The 18,261-nt window shown below is 29.3% G+C and overlaps 1 protein-coding gene across 3 annotated transcripts in view; it reads left to right on the forward strand.

Annotated features, from left to right (window-relative positions):
• Nucleotides 1–18,261, forward strand: part of LOC107442020 (uncharacterized) — a 62,208-nt gene that overhangs the window by 22,683 nt on the left and 21,264 nt on the right. For 2 of the 3 annotated variants that reach the window (XM_016055459.5, XM_016055461.4), the window contains exons 2-3: nucleotides 15,504–15,806; nucleotides 17,121–17,671. In XM_016055459.5, the coding sequence (XP_015910945.3) occupies nucleotides 15,504–15,806; nucleotides 17,121–17,671 (854 nt within the window). Of the gene's footprint in view, nucleotides 1–8,868; nucleotides 9,543–15,503; nucleotides 15,807–17,120; nucleotides 17,672–18,261 lie in introns of those variants that run through there. The other variant, XM_016055460.5, reaches the window with a different exon arrangement.

The raw sequence follows: 18,261 nt of genomic DNA on the forward strand, positions 1-18,261 counted from the left end.
ATAAGCATGTCGAATGCATTGCCAATTATTTGAGAGAATTTCTTTTCGCTTTTACGAGTTAAGTAGGTGACTTTAGTAGGAGGAGGAGTGAAAATGGACTTATTTTGCAACTTTGAAACATTAAGAATTTATTTTTTTTGCTCTATTTTTAACCGAAATTTCTGTCTTAAAATTATTTTATTTAGTTGTTGAAATGTCACGCAGTTAACCCTTTATTAAACATATTTTTCATTATTTTGTATTAATTTAGGTCAAAATAAGTGATAAATATTTTATTTAGTATTTTAATAATTTATGTTTACGAAATGCGACATTAAATTGTCTTTTTCTTGCGTTAAAGGTAAAATTTTCCGAACAGGGCTCACTTCCAAACAATGGTTTTTCAAATTTGTACTTATTTATAGTTATTTAGATCCAAGAGGTACAGTTATTTCATTGAAGTTACTTTAATTTACAAAATTAATTATTGATAAATTTTTTAATATGTTTTAATTTAAATATTTCAAACTACTTTTTTTGGATTTTATATTTTAGTACAAATATAATTCCGATAATCTAACAGATTTTTTTTAGCAACTATTAGACTGTGTTTTATTAAAGTACCCAAATATATTTTTGCTTGTACGTACAACGTCAGAAAAAACTATTTATAAAAGGGACACCGTAGTCCCATCTTCATCAAAGGGTCTAATATTAATTTTTTTATTGGGTATATTATAAGTATTTATAGCCTCTGACCCTCAGGTCAAGGGGTCAATCAAATGCGTGGAAGAGGAATCAGGACCCTGACATTGGGTATATTATAAGTATTTATAGTTTAATTCCAATTAATTTAAGTTTAAATTCCAAATCTAGCATTGTAAGAAAATATTTCTACTTTTACAAAAATCGTGTGCGATTTCTTATTAATATTAAATCATATATTTTTTTGTAAATAAATAATTGATCAATTTATATTTATTCATAAAATTAATGAATAGAATATTATATAAATAAAAATAAATTTCTGGCAATTTTTTAAATAAAAAATTATAAATTTAAGAATTGTTTAAGTTTACTAAATGCGTAACGCATTAAAAGTGATACATTACTAAGTTGCATTATTTAAAATGTATCAATTGAAATTATTAAAAATGTGATAATTTCGTTTCCATTATTCGTCCGAAATGAATATTCTGTATATTGAGCAGTATAAGCTAAATACCAAATATTTGCATGTTGCATCTCTAATTTAGTAGCAGCAATTGTTGAGCAGAATCTTGTAACTATGTATTTACAATTTAAAAACTTCTTGAAAAGGTTTTTAGCAATTTTTGCAATAACAGGACCTTATTTGCACAAATTCACAAAAGCAGGACCCTGGTTGAAAGAATGTGACTTAACGCTTATTTTATATTCACAAATTATGAATAGTTTTTTCACAATTTTACAAAAACAGGACCTTTCACAAAATGTCTGGACAGACCCCTGATATTATTTACATAATAAATTGCAAAATATTATTTAAAACATTTGATTAGGTTTTTTAAAATATTTAAATTTTTATTCCTGGTATTTTCATTATCAAAATTGATTTTCTAACCATTATAGAATTTATTTCTTAATTATTTGTTGCAGGCAAGCAGCAATATTAAGGTATTAACAAAAATTTTATACGTTCTCTTAATATAATGTAATTAAGGTTCCTTTTAAACTAGTTGTTTGTTTTTATTTACATAACCTGTAGGCTAGAAATCGTCTTATGTCTGAAGATATTTTCCTTAGTTCCAATTCGCACGTGGGCGTCGGTGGTGCGCTGAGTTCTATGCGCAATAAAGAATTCTTATCCCACCCCCTTACATTTAAAACAAATCGATTGCTGAAGAAATGGAAGTTCCTGATAACATTCACTATATAACATAAAAAAGAAAATTTGATTTTATGTGAATTGAGCACTATATTACAGTTGTTAATTTTAAGCGTTTTGAATAAATAGAATGTATTTTATTGTTTACTGATCAATAAAAGGTGTTTTTATTTGATAACTTTATTGACAGTTGAATGTATTTTGTTCTAAACTGCATTGCATTCGAAATATTTAGACCCAAATATAAAAAAACAATTATAAATGAAAGAATCGCAATTTTTTAGATCATTTTTTTATAAATTTGCCCTGAACATAACTATATTAAATAAAGGATGCTGTGTTTATGTAATGTTATTTTAATACGAATTAGTTTGAAATTTAAATTTTACCTTAAACATTATTTATGATGTGTAATGTCATTAATCAATTTTTATTTTGGAGATTGAAATATAAATATTTTGCTAAAAAATTTTCTGATAAAAATGCTATAGCAATGAAAAAAATGTGATCTCTTCACAACCTTGGACAGCAATCAAAGAAAAGTAAAGTTAAATTAAAGCATTCTCGCAACCGCCCATTGTGGGTCAGGGAGGTATGGAGATTAATATTCCACAATTTCGTGATCAACGGCATGATTGTGGCGATAAAATCAGCTCTGCGCAGATGCCGCCTTTATTTTACAGACAAGCTGGTACTCATCGATCTGAAGCTGGATAGGCTTCAAGCCACCACTGGGGGATCGAACCCCAGTTCTTCACAATGACAGTCCATTACCTTAAACTTATGAGCCATTACGGCATAGTTCCATATAAAGTTCTTTATTTATTATAAGTTTTTAAGTTAGTTAATATACATACTTTTTAAGTTAGTTACTTTATATATAAAGGCTCACTTAAATTCTGTGACAAATTTCAAGGGGAGTTCATCATCAGGATTAAAATTGCATGGGAACTCATGCCCGGAAACGTCATCGTACGCGGTTAGGGGCGCTTTCCTATTATGAGCTGTTTAAAAGCACACGTAGGAACTAGTCATAATAGGGAAGCGTCTCTAGCCGCGTTTAACGACATTTCCGGGTATAGGTTCCTATACATTTCAATCCTGATGATGTGCTTTAATTCCCCTACTTTGTTACAATACTCATGCGATCCCCTGCTATGTGTAACGTTTTTAAATTTGTACATTTCGACAAAAAAATAGACTGAAAGTATCATTAAAAAAAAAAAAAAAAAAAAAACAAGAAACCGATAGCAGATTTGAAATCAGCGATACGAAAATATCTAAGATCTGTTAAAAAATGTCATTCAACAGATGAAAAAAAAAATTTTTCTTCAGTGTAATTGAAATGATCTTGATGAACTTTTAAGTTTAAAATAATTAAATCAGGTTAAAAATATTACTGTAGTCTTTTAAAAAAAGAACAGAAAATTTCTTTCTGAAAGTGCGCCCCCATCTTCGTGCCCTTGCCAACCTCTCTTCGTGCTCTGGCATAAAAAAAAAAAGAACATTTTGCTCAATCTAAAAAGAGTGAAATAAAAAAAGACCGCGCATCCTGGTCGTAAGTGTGTGCCGTGCCCATTTGCGCTGCGGGGCTTACCGCAACCGGACCCCAACAATGGGAGAAAAGAAGCAGCGCTTCAACCTTTCATCATGAACTTTCGTGCATTTTAGAACACAATGCGAGATTATCGCTCTTGGCGCAAAAGGTTTCTTTTTGGCGGCGATTTGAAAGTTTAACGTTTTTGTGTTGTTTTCCTCTAACCCTTTGATGCTGAATTTTTATTAAACATATTTTTCATACCTTTTTTTTTTTTTTTTCTTACATTCTTTTGAATTAATTTAAGTCAAAATTAGTGAAAAATATTACATTTAGCATTTTTATAATTTGTGGTTATGAAATATAGCATTAGAAATTAGAAATATGATTTAAATTGTAATATGATTGATTGATTGTGAAGAATGAATATGAAATATGATTTAAATTGATTGTGCATTAGAAATATAGCAATTTATAATTTAAATTCTTAAATTTACAAAATCTCTTATTTATAAATTTTTGAACATGAATAAAAAGAAAAAATTTTCAAACTACTTTTTTTGAATTTCATATTTTAGTACGAATATAATTCCGATAATCTTTAAAAAAAATTTTTTTTAGTAACTATTAGACTGTCTTTTAGAATTAAATTTTGAAAAATATGTTTTTGTTTGTAATTAGAGAGTAAGAAAATTTTTTTTATAAGCGAGACACCGGTGTCAAAGGGGTGATTAATAAATATCTAAATATATTTATAAGATTTCTAAATCTCTAAAAGACAATTTTGTTAAAGAAGTTGCATGCGAATTCTTCAATGATGTATCGAATATCATAATTACGTATTTGATTGAAACTATTTTATCGTTAAGTTGAATTACATTTTTTATTTATTCATTAATACTTTTACTTATCATTTATTTAATAGTGAATTTGTATAATTTGCTTCCTGGAATATATATATATTTTTTAACAATTTCTTTACTTGAATTTTTTGCAAACGACCGTAGGTTGTTAGAGCCGTAACTAATTCATGCAGAAAATGTAAGATCCTGTTATGATTGAAAAATCGGAAAATTGAGGTTTTACATTTATTCATTCAATGATAGGCTCGGTGTTATGTAATACTAGCCGCCAAAGGCGGCCAGCTGTCCGCCACGCTAAAGGTTTTCACAAATAAAGTTTTTTAAAACATAGCAGGAAATCTGAAGATTAGTGGACAATTAAAGTGTTCCTATCCTGCAATTTTGTCTTCATATCCAGTTCTGCTGCAGATGTGTTATAGCTCTTGAGGATGTTTGAAGATGTAACTTTGCTATGGTAACCTAAGGCCTATGGTAGCCTAACCTATAATATAACTATCAGGTAGAGACTTGTTTTTTTTTATTTTAATTTTTTTTTTTTAAAAAAAGGCCTCAGAAATCGTAAAAGCATACAAAAGTTGCTTTCGAAATCATCATTGGCAAATAGCTGAAAACCTCTTCTAATCTTCTTTGACGTTTCTCTGATACTTTTTGGGCTCTAGAATTGCTTGTCGAAATTCGGTCATGTTCCATTCTTCTTTGACGTTCCACAGATGTTTCTTGGGCCCTTCTTCTTCATTGAGAATCTCTTAATGTCTTTTTCTTAGACAAAATACAAAGGTTTTTGGAAGGCGGTTCTGCTATGTCAGTAATCGGGTTTTTAAGAAGTCAACGAATACTTTAGAACAACAATTACTATGAAAGCAAATCATGAAACTTCAATATTAAAATCTAAGTGCTTACCTGCAAACTGAAACTTTCTGAAAGCAACTAATTACATTTAATAAAAACTGTTAAAATAAAGAATAGAAAAACCAAAGAGATCCAAAGTAAGTGTGATCGTTCCTTCAAAAACAATTAAATTCCTATTTTACATATTATATAGCTACAACGCTTAAGAAAAGAAAAAAACTAAAATGCTAAATACATGAAAAGAACACGAAAACGAATTAATTTTTTATGGTATCAATTTCTATTTCTATATAATTTTTTATGGTATCAATTTCTATTTCTATATCGCTACAAAAATTATTGTCTTCGCTTAAGAAAAAGAAAATAGAGCGTGGAAAGAAGAAGAAAAACTTATTATAACAATTATGAACAGTGACAAATGTATCAAAGCGAAGCATTCTATTTACGTATCGAATATGTTGTCACATTTTTAATACAAAAGTTAAACTTTTCTCCACTTTGATAAATGTAAACTAATGCGAACCTTACAATTAAATTATTAATTCCTTCGTATATTATTGGTTTAAATTGTCAAAAATTAATTTTTCAAATGTAAGGTTCGCATTAGCATACATTTATAAGAGTGGAGAAAAGTATATGCATTTTTTAATAGTTTTTTGAATATGGAAGACGAAAAATCATAGATTTTCTTACAAAATGACTGATAACTAAAAAACTAATCCAAATTTTTGAAAAAGAAAAAAAATACTTCTTCATTATGTCAAAACACAATTATGTGCCGAGTTTCGTGCCTGGGCGAGGGTTCTCGGGCGATATATTGTGATTACAGACAGACACACAGACGCGTTTATTATATGTATATAGATATGTGGTACCTCCGGTTTTGCATTTAATCAACTTTACAGTGCATGTTTAATGCTTTTTTGACGAATTTTGCATCCCCTCAAACATTAATTAGGTGGCCGTTGTCATCCAGTCAACTAAATCAATTCCTGGCATGCATAAACGAATGGGTGGGAAATTTCTTGTGTAGGGGCGGGGAACGTGTGGGATTGTTGTGTGGGAGTGAATGTTGCCTAGTCTTTATATATATTCATTCCCTTATGATTGATTTCATTAATTTTATCCATTAATATAATTGAAATGAGATGAAAATTGTCTTAAAATGCAATTTTCTCACCCTTCAAAAAAAAAAAAAAAAAAAAAAAAATTCTGAAAACTGAATAGTTACATAAAGTAAAATGATAAAGTGTAGTCATTATTCGGAAATTTTTATTTCTTATTGTATTTTATTGTATTGTAAAATAACGCAACGAGTGGAGGCCTCATTTCAGGATTTTGAATTACTAGCCTATCAAAACCGTTGGTTTAAGTTGTTAAAAAAATCATCCTGAATAACATTTTATTTAATAAATCGGTTATTCAAATAGTCCGAAACAATCTTAAGGTTTGGGCTGAAATACGTAATATATGCTGATAATTTGTGCTAATTATTAATTAAGTTCAAAATTAGCCGCACAAATATATTTTCTCTAAGTAAACATATCTACATCATCTTTTATATCGAGAAGTAAATAATTTTTTAAATTATATTTTATGACCTGCGTTGAACAGCCGACCCAATTCTGAGTGTACGGCTATCACTGTTCAACTCCGTAGCCTTGTAATTTTGAACCCGATCCAGAAGACAAGGGAACTTCTAGATCAAGTATTTGGGCTAAATATCCCTTCTTGGAGGACTTTTTGAAGGAGCTAACCCGCATTTGCTTTACACGGAGAGGAAAACTATGAAAACGGTTAGCCTGACGGCAAGGGGACTCTAACCCATGATCCGTCTACCACTGAGTACCACTGAGAATATTTTACGTCAGCACTGTGGTTGGTGCAAGTCAAATGCGGAATTTGTATCGACATGCCATCACTGAGATTCGAACCCGTCGGCTGGAAGGCCCGTCGGCATCGAATGGAAGGCGAAGGCTCTATCCCCTGAACCATTACGGCTCATTTTAGAACTATTTTAAACAATAAACATTAAGGGTCTAGCTTTCAATCTCTCTTTTGATTGAACTGTTAAAGCTACAATTCTCAGATTGCAGCTGTCGCTTATAGTTTGAAGGTTAAGAATCTTAATCTGTTGGGTGTTAATTAATGAAAAAGAAGAAAGTACGTTTTCGTGTTTTATTTCGTAACTTAATTAACCATTTGCGGTCATATTAATTTTTCTTAGATGAACATAATATGCAGATTAATTAAGGGAAAAATAACTCATTTTATGAAAGAATAACGCTATTACATTTAAACAAAATTTGTAAAATATTATTTTGAATTTTTTTTTAACACAGTTAATGAACTTTTAAAACTTAATTTTGAACACAATTTGTAAAAGCCTATCGACTTATTTTTTTATAACCGTTGTTGCACAACCGACCCAATTTTGGGTTTACGATTACTAATGTTTTTAACTCCGTAGCCTTGTAATTTTGAACCCAATCCAGGAGACAACGGAACTCCTGGATCAAATATTGGGAGAAATTTGCCTTCGTGGAGGTCATTTTGATGGAACTAACCTGCATTTGCGTTACATGGAGAGGAAAACCACGAAAACCTAACCCTATTAACACCTTTGATCCATGACTATAAAACTAGTAGTTTTTTCCTGTAGTGGCTGAGAGGAGATATACGACTAGAACTGTTAAATTCAAAATATTTAACTCAACAACTGGAACTGTTAAATTCAAAATATTTAACTCAAAAGTCAACAAGGCTTGGTGGTTGGTCTGTAAAATTTTTCAACATACATACGTTATTATTTTTGAATCGGTAGTATTTTTCGTAAAACTAACAAAAAACGAAGATGCATAAAGTTTATTTCCTACTTATTATTATTTTTTCTAAATTTCTTCTGAAAAATGGAATTTTGAGTAATTATTCTTTGCCTCATCTCGATTAATTTAGGCTACTAAATATAATCGTTGATATTTGATTTAATTAATTAACAAATAGGACTTTAATATTTTTATCACCCTAAATAATAAATTAACTTCTATTACTTAAAAGCATATTGAATTAATTTTTGATAAGGGAGGATATCAGGAAAAGATTATAAGTGCCTCATATCGTGGTTGATAAAATCAAAAACTGATAAGGATCTCAAAGCTGTGATTCATTTAAGCACAATTTCAAGTACTAAAAAAAAAAAAAAAAAAAAAAAACCTAACATACGTTTTCTGTTACCTATTTAAATGATATCGCATTAATTATTTCGTAATTACGTAATTGAAAATTCAATTGTGTTTTTATAGATTCGTTTTATGATATTTCAAAAAACAGCTAACCGTGACGCATTCCTAAATGAAAATTTATTCTATCGGCTTAGGTTCTGTATAGATTTTTTAGAAAAGAAGTAAACTTTCGGAACTATATATTGAAATTTTTACCCCTTATTGTATAATTACTGCAATATTAAAAAAAAAAGTAAATCATACTATTTATTAGCAATTATTATTTTAAAGCACTGATTTATTTCATTGGTTTTCTTTTAATTTTATTTATAATTTTCTTACAATTCTTATCATTCAGTTTCTAATTTCTCCCACCTAATTCAATAGCATTTAATCAGACGCGTTTGAATAATTTCTAAAGAAAGTTATTTTTTCACGGAGGAGAGCTTTTGATTGTCTTGGCGCGTTGGCGATACTTTGGCGCATCACAACGAAACGTCGGCAACCTGTCTAAAAGTTGCTTACGTTCCTTCGGGATCGTGTGTAACCTGCAGCTTACATAGTTTTGTTTCAGGATGCAGCACTAGTTAGATCTATCTGTCCATTTTATAGAAATATAGGTTAAACAAGTTAATGTGAACCTGAATTTAGGTTTATTCTAATTTTGTGATATATTACTACCGGCGTACTATTTAGTACATGCAAAAAAAAAATCAAAAATCTTCAATTTTTTAAAAAAAATATAATTCATATTAAATTTATATTTAAATTTAAATTAGAGTTTGAGAGCGGTACCACATGCATCCTATGTGCTTATATATTCCGCAAATGTCTAAAGATGCTAAATAAATACTCGCACCTGAGAGAAAGACTTATTTATATTTCTTTACTGGGAAATGTGATTGGTTGTGCAAAGTGAGATTTTATCCACGAATTCAGATTCCAAATGATCGCTTTTAGGAATACTGCATCCGGAAGACAGTTCATCTTTCAAGATCCGTTTTGGTTGGATTAGAGGTCAAGTTGTGTGACAGAAAAATTTGTTTTAATATTTTTGAACATGTGCCCTGTGATGCCGGTCGATGAATTACTGTCAGTAATTTAGGTTGACAAGAACTTTTAATTTTTTTATTATGGATCTTAACCGTAGGTGATAGTTAATTCTCTTAGCCATGAGTCGGCAGGCTATTTCTACCTTGCCTACTGTTAATGAACATTCTAATTGGGTAAGTTTTTGAGCAGTTGAATATCTAATATGGTTTTTGATGGCGCTAAATTTTAACAAATGATTTAATTAATTGTTTATTATTATTATTTTAATACTAACTGCATCAAACTTTTATGCCATTTATTCATTATTTTTCACAATTATATATTTCTTTTAGCTAGGGAAGAAATAGCATTTTAAGTTCTTTATATTTTTGTAAATGTTATTTTATATTTGTTGTAATTTATGCTGTTTAGTTTTCTATTTGATTAAAATTATTATGGAAATTTTATATTAAATCCTAATTTAATTTGTTTCGATGTTATTTTTATTAAAATAAAGTTTCGAATTTTAACTTTAAAATGTTAGTTTCCACTATATAGAAAGTTTTTTTTTTTTATGTGTTTATATGTTTTTGACTTTTTTTATTCGCATATCTAAACATTTTGTACAAAAATAATAATAATAATTTAGAGGGAATTTTTGACTATACTTGGCATATATCTATCTATACATCAAACTTACTTACTTATATTGCCTCCAAGATACGTAAAACTGTAGTGATATGTGTATATATAAACAAGATAATTTGTACTTTTTAAAATTTTTTTAGATTGTTTGTGTATTTATAAAGTACGAGTAATTTTTTAAAAATTGAAAATTAAAATTAATTTATGTGTAAATAATAATAAATATAAAAAATGAAAATTTAAATAATTTATAAATTTTTTTTAAAAATATTTATTATTTTTTCATTAGTAATTTTACAATAATTAAGGTATCACATAATGAAACACGCAATTTATGGATACTCCTATTTTTAAAATCAACCATCTCGATGTTACTAAATATGTAATTGCATCAAAATATGCTCATCTACATATTTTTTTCATAGAAAATTATGTTTAGTTATTACATTATAAGTAATAAACAATTATTTATGAATATTAAAGATTTATATACTTTAGTCATTATTGGTAAATACGCTGAAAACCGTGCATTTATTTTAGAAAAGTTATATCAAATAAAAATTTGTTTTACAGTCGCCAAAAAAACTAAATAAGGAATATAATTTAATATTTGACTAATTCAATAATGAATTTCCAAACTATTCCTTTATTTATAGTTAAAACGATTTTAAATGAGAATTTTTTTTATTTATTTTTATTAATGTGGGGCTATCCTACATTCAAAATCAGTACAATTTAACTGTAATTTGTACATAGTTCAAAATATATTCCTTTTTGTATTATTGATCGTTGGTGTTTGATTTATTGTGCATTTATGCAATTATTGTCTTAACTTGCATTATTTTCTAGTCTTCAAGTAACCTTTAAGTTAGTCACGTTCTTATATTTTGTACAAATGTGTTTATTTAGTTTTGAAAAAGAAAATGCAGAATTCCGAATAAATTAAATACGTTAATTATTTTAAATTATACTTAAATCCAGGTTTTTTTCCCCCTCACTTAGTAAAATCATGAAAGGATTTTTTTAAGTAAATAATTAACTGGGAGACTCATGAAGATATTTTTTATTTCTAGATGCTTTTTAATTGTTTTTTTAATTAAGACCGAATCATTTCAACAACAATGCATTTCAGTATTGTTCCTAACAAGTACAGAGTTTTTTTGAAATCAATTTGGTAACTCTACGACTAACTGAAAAAGTATCAAAATATTTGTTTATGTTAAATCAGGGTATTATGTTATTAATAAAATACAATTCTGAATTTTAACCAAAATACCCGAAGCTGCAATATGTAAAATAAACTTCTATTGCAAAATATGAAGTTTTCTCTTTTTCTACCAAATTTTTTTTCGTTAAGGGGGTGATACTTATCACCAATATTTGTGTAAAAAAATAAATAAAGTAAAATAATATAATTATGTAAACTATTTCAACCCACTAATATAAAACATTTTTATCACAAAATATCTTTTTCTTACTTCAATACAAAAAGATTTACCGCCGTAAATTCTTTTTAGTATTGATGTGAAAAATGTTTTAGTGAATAAAGTGTTTGCACTTCTGCTCTTAACCTTTTGACGCACAATTTTTATTAAACAAATTTTTCATACTTTTTTTCATTATTTTGTATTATTAATTTAGATCAGAATAAGTTGAAAATATTATATTTAGCATTTTAATAATGTATGGTTGTGAAATACAGCATGAAACACCGGTGTCTTTTTCTGCGTTAAATGTCAAATCATCCAGACACGGCTCACTTCCAAACAACAATTTTCCAAATCTCCATTTATTTGCCGTTATTTAGATCTAGGAGAAACAGTTATCTATCATTGAAATTTCTTTAATTTACCAAATTAATTACTGATAAATTTTTGAATATGAATGGAAAAAAAAATTCTAGCTAATTTTTTGGATTTTATGTTTTAGTACCAATATAATTCCGATAGTTTAATAAATTTTTATTGTAAATATTAAACTGTTTTTTATATTTAAGAAATTTCATAATGTATTTTTGCTTTTAATTCGAGCATCAGAGAAAAAAATATATTGGAACACTGTTATCCCCAGAGATGCCAAATTTCTCCCCTCAGCGGATTAATATTTTCGAGTGGTAGCTTTTAATGTATGATTCTTGGTTTAATAAATTCGATTTATAGGGTTTTTACTCACCCCTACTTCTAAATAATTCAAAGCTTAAGTCATTTCGCCAACTTTTTATTATCTTTTTAAAATATTTTGTCGCATCCGGAGCAGATCTCTGTGTCCCATCTGCGTCAAGGGATTTACCTAGTTGGATATTTTTTCATGTTGCATTTTAGTTTTTAAAGAAATCGCATTCATATAATGTCAGATATTAATAAAGATATTTTAATAATTAATATATTATGGCAAACACAAATTTATGGGTTCTTTTTTCCAAAATAAATTCTAAAAATCATAAAACTGAGTTAACAGTCTTATCTTATACAGAAACAATGCTCAGAAATGGGAGCTTAGGCACGTACAGATTTTTTTTTTTTCAGAAAAAAGGGAACTACGTATATTTATTCATTATTCTCTTAACTGCCCAAAATATCTTTACTATCATTTATGAAAGAATGAACTTTCACTAGTCCAATGTATTCACTATCAATTTCTAATTACAACCTAGATATATGATAAGGTGGGATGCAATCGCATGGCTCAAAATTAATGAATAGGTATCGCTGTTATTCTTTCTTTCCCAATGAAGTATCTCCTTACCTGTCGAGTGGGCTATCCCACAGTTTCATATTGAGGAAATTACCCTTGATGAAACATCTAAATCCGTTTTCCTACTGTTTCGTCATCACTTCATTGACGACCGTCATCTGTTGTGACGTGATTAGGTGTCGTCATTAACAACATGCAGTTGTCTGACAGAGAAACTGACAATCGTGTCGACCTTGTCCACAGCCTTCGGCCACCAATGACTGATTTGCCATTCGGTTCAATTTTTGCGGGCGATTATTCTCTTCCTTGTTGGTTTTCTATGTTTTTTTTCTTTTTAAATTTTTTTTCGAGGATTTAATTTTGTTTTTCATAAATTAGTGTTGTAGATATGAGGATTAATTAATGTTTTTATAGTTTATTTTGATTTGATTTGTGATAAAATTAACGAAACGTTGAGATTTTTTTTTCTACTTTTAAAGAATGTTTTGACATTTTTGAATTACTATATTTGACTTATTATTTGTGATTTATTGAACTACCCTTAGTGGTATTTTTCAAAAATCTTAAACTTTAGTAAAATAACTTTTTTAAAACAGATTTCACAATCACAATTTATTTAATAATAAATATTAAATCATTAAGTTGTTTATCGCTGAATTTGCAGCTTTTAACTATTTCGTTAAAAACTTGTTACGGTCCTACTCAAGTGAATAGTAGGATTTATCATATTTATTACAGTCCTACTAAAATGAATAGTACGATTTATCATCATATTTATTTCGATCCTACTAAAGTGAATAGTAGGATTTATCATGATGCATATGACTTATTAACATGGACTATAATCTGATTCCGTTTGACTTTATCTGTTAAGATACTTCAGCAAATTTGCACCAAAATTTCCTACCAGAGTAGTGTTATCCTATTGAATGCATGGATAAAACCGGTTTGTTATGCTGAAAAGCAACCAAGTTCCTATCTCACTTAGTTTCGAGTCTTAAAAGTTTAATGATTAATGTACTGTATTGATATTAAGGTTCGACATGAATCAAATATTTAAAGTATAATAATGATGAATAATTTCTTTTGTTGTTCACTTACGCAAATATGTGATACACATACATTTAATTGATTTTTGGGTTGTTTTGAAGTGTTTAGATTAGATATTTCAATTTACATTACGTGGTATCTAAATTTGAAAGAGTCGAGAAAGATAATTCTACCCTACGTACATAATCATGCACAAGATGACAGCAATAGCAATGTAAACGTATTTTCTATTTAATTGTTTTTATGATAATTTTAGGTTTTTTTTAAACGTTCATTTTTTCAAATGCTTTAGAATTCTTTGAGTACTATCCATAGTTTAACTTGAACTGTTAATCAACTTACATATGTTTGAATTATAACAATAATGCTTACCTGTTTATATTGTAGTGTTGGCTAAAAAAGAAAATTAGAGTTGTTCAAAGTTTTTTTTTTGATGTTTTGAAATTATGTTTGTATTTTTTTTATATATTATTAAATTAAAAATCTCACTACCGTATTTAAAATATTGAATTTTTTACTCAAATTAACTTTTTTTTTCTATTCCGTTTTCTACATAATTCGATTGTTTTCTCCAATTAATTGAAAATTCCAATTAAAAAAATTATGAAGGATAAAATTGCGCTAATTATTCGGGCTCAAGCGACATGTTCTAAATATTTTATGCAAATGCTGTTTTCTTCAATTAATTAAAAATTTTAATTAAAATATATATAAGAGTTGAAATTATTTAATTATCAGGGCTCAAGTGTATGTTTTAAATTTGTAATGCAAATACATATGTTGAAATTTTCAATGTTTTGAAATCAAATACTATCAAAATTTATAATTATATGAGATTTTCAGAGAAAAATATTTTCTTACAATTATTCTACTGAAATGTTTAATGAAGAATAAAAAATTATTTTAGACAACAAACTTTTTTTTCTTGACATAGTAGAAAAACTACTTTGGAATTGCATTAAAGAAAAAAATGGCAACCAAACGTTTGATATCTATTGCTATTTAAAGGGAATAAGTCTAACAGGGTTGCAAAAAACCCGGGTTTTTCTGGGCTTTATTGAGCTCTTCTGGGTTCTATTGGGCTTTTCACGTTTTCTTGATTTTTTTTTCAAAAGAGAGGGCAGCGATAAGTACCTTATTTTAAAAAAGCTTATTTTAATCTTAATAATTGAGTTTAATTTTATGAATTGACTTAACATATAGGTAATTAAAGTTTAATTAATAATTAATACAAATGAATTGTTGCAAAAGTCTGAAAAAAGTTTCTGACATCACGATACAAAATGTTATATGTACTCACATACTCTCACATTTGAAACTTATTTTAAAACAGGATTACTTTTTATTTATATTTTAATCTTAATTATTTGAGGAAATAATTTTTTCTTTCTTTTTTGCATAGAAAGCGAATCAAAGGCGCCGTCTAATCGAATCGCCAAACAGTCGAATCTAGCCAGCAAGGTGATTCTCCAATCTCCAAACACAGTTTTTTCACCAGAGGTCATTTTTTTAGGCTAGACTACATATATATTTCAATAGAATAGCTCTTTAATATAACAGAGGATAAAAAAGAAATCAATTTTAGAAAAACCCACTTTAGGGTGGGTTTTGCAACCCTGACTTGTAAAGATGCATAAATGAGCATTTATTATTGGTTGAATTCAATCATAATTTAGTCTCAAACAAGTACTTGGGGGAAAAAATGAAACATATTTGTTTAGTAACGCATTGTACACGTTAAATAATGCGTTTTATTTCAATTTCAGGATTACCTCCTTGCTGCATGTTCAGATAGCAGCTCTCGTTGTGAACGACGGTGCCAATATGCTCCTGAGATTTTTCATCAGCTAGTCCCCATGAGGGATGAAGTGGAGAGAGAATCCAGTGCCATGGTTCGTTTCGAAGCCACCGATTGCCAGGTTGTAATGTGTGGTCAAGAGAGAAATGTTCTTGCTGCCCTCAGGTTTCTGGACTCCAAAGCACAAGACATCGCTTTGTCGAAAGGAAAAGCCACTGAAAATGTGGGCGAGCTTACCCTCATGAGCCAAGCTGGAACACAGTCACGAGAGGTACACTCCATTCCGCATTATTCTGTACACTCTATTCCGCATTATTCTATCTTCGTGGCTCAATTGCGTTGTGAGTCGTTTCACTAGTTACTACTATTTATCGGTTAAATCGGTCAACAATTAACAATTAAACTGCCAACAATTAAAGATTTAAGGTCCTTCCTCGAACGTTGAGGCTTTTAATCCTTCTTTTTTAATTTTCTCAAATTAACCGATGATGGATATTTATTCTATTCTTCCGTATCTTTGCATATAAAATGCAAGGCTGCATGTAAATCTTACATGTAAAATACAAGACTGCCACCCAGTTACAATTTGAGATATAAAGCTTGCGGTGTTTTGATTTTCTATAAAAAAAATTTTTTTTGACAAAATTATGCCAAAAATCAACAGTTTTTGATAAGTAGTTAAATAGTATACAATTGCCTGTTTCAAGATTTTATCTTTGTTTTTATGCATTTGACGTTAAAAGAATTTTTTAGAGTCATCCAAATCAGTTTTCATCATTTTAAACTGTTATAAAATTAGATTAAAAAAAAATCTAAAAACTGAGAAACGTGAGAATTGTTTTTAACATTTTAGAGTAGCTAAAAACCTGCTGTGATTTCCCTTTCAATTTATCATCCTGATTCCTGATGATTACTAAAGCACCACTAGATATCTGGCAAAATAACTGAGTAGCAAAGTAACTTAAATATCATATTTGACTTTCCGAATATTTATTTTATTCTATGCGAATCGATGTACATAATAGCTCTGAATTTGTTTCTTCCTGCTGGCAACAACAATCTGCCAAATTTTAATAACCCATTGTAAGTTACACATCAATAACTTGATGAGTGAAATTTAAGGATCGGATCAAAGGGTCGATCGTTAGTTGTAAGTGGCAAACATCACCATGATATTATTGCTAGTTGTGAAAAGCTTTCTTGATCTGAATCCGATTCTTTTTCAAAGGGGTAGAGTTTCTTTATTTTTACTTGAAAAGTTCAGTTTTTATCTTCATAAATACTGATTTTATCTTAACATTCTAACTATTGTATACATTCCGTTTGTCAATATTTTAGCACTTACAAGTCAGCTGTCTGAGTACTGCTCAATTGCCAGGCAATTCTGGTCTATATATGAGCTTATTGCTTAAACAAAACTAAAATGTTTTAGTGAAGCTGTTTTGGGAATTGGCGAGAGATATCGAACAGGGAGCGGTAGACCACTAGTTTATTAATAAATTCATTTGAAGGTACTTAGTGAACTTGTCTTTTATTACTCAGCTTTTTGATGGTGTATTGATACATTTACTTTTTCTTTTTCTAGATATTTCGGCAGGGCCGAAATCTCGAATCCGAAGATTCAAGCTATGATTCCGATTACGAAATTGCCGATCCTGCTGGTACACCGCAGGGTGAATTGCCAGGAAGAGGAGGTGATCCGTACGATTCACATCATGACGATGTCAGTCGAACTGTGTCCGATACTTTAGCCGCCGAGTTTGCCGAATATGTAACCAGAGATCCAAATGCTGGCGAAATCATCACACAAGATCTCGATACTATTCTCGCCGACCCTAATTACACTGCTAGAGTGGAGTTTGCTCTTAAACTTGGCTACACAGAAAGTTTGGTTCAAATTGCTCTTCAGAAATTAGGACCACATCCTAGCCAAAATGAACTGTTAGCTGAATTAATAAAATTAGGAGCATCATCTTCTGCGCTCTTTCAGCCACCTTCTCCGATCAGGAGGCCGACTGAAAGGACTGGTGTTGAGGAACTGGTGGCTGATATCGAGCGAACCCATAATGATACATTTCTAGATGATCCTTCTAATTTGAGACACATCGTCATCGATGGAAGCAACGTTGCTATGAGGTGAGTGATAATGATTATTTAAAGACGCATTTATCTTTTTGTGTGCCCATATGAATTGAATGACTGATTTAACAAAAATTGTAATTTGAATCTTTGGCAGAGGTAAAAAAAAAGAAACGTTTTTCGATAAATTTTAGACCATGTATTGCCTAATCCATGGTCTTAAATTTAATCACTTCTCAGTTCTATCACAAATAAGTGTGAAATTTTTTTATTTATTTACTTATTTACTTTTTTATTCCCAATGCCCATTGCGTTTGGCAACTATACGCCATTGTGGTACTTAACGGATTGCATTGTGGATCTCTTTTTTTTTCGTGGGCACCATATACGTGGCTCAACGCCCTCCCAGCATCTTAAGGAAGGCAGAACAGAGATAAAGAAAGAGAAATTACATGATTACTCGAAACAAGATTCGAACATGGTACCTTTCTGATATGACATCAGCTCCCTGACCACCATACTGTACGGTCAAGCGGAAAATTTCATTATAAGATCGAATAGTCTTTTTTTTGAAAATTGAGTTTTGAGATTCGTTCCCAGCCAATCGAGAGGAAGGCTCTCTCTCTCTTTAATGTTTTATTCTGATT

The sequence above is a fragment of the Parasteatoda tepidariorum genome, chromosome 7 (assembly GCF_982258835.1).
Source record: "Parasteatoda tepidariorum strain Cologne lab strain chromosome 7, Ptep-v5.0, whole genome shotgun sequence".
Taxonomy (NCBI): Eukaryota; Metazoa; Arthropoda; class Arachnida; order Araneae; family Theridiidae; genus Parasteatoda; species Parasteatoda tepidariorum.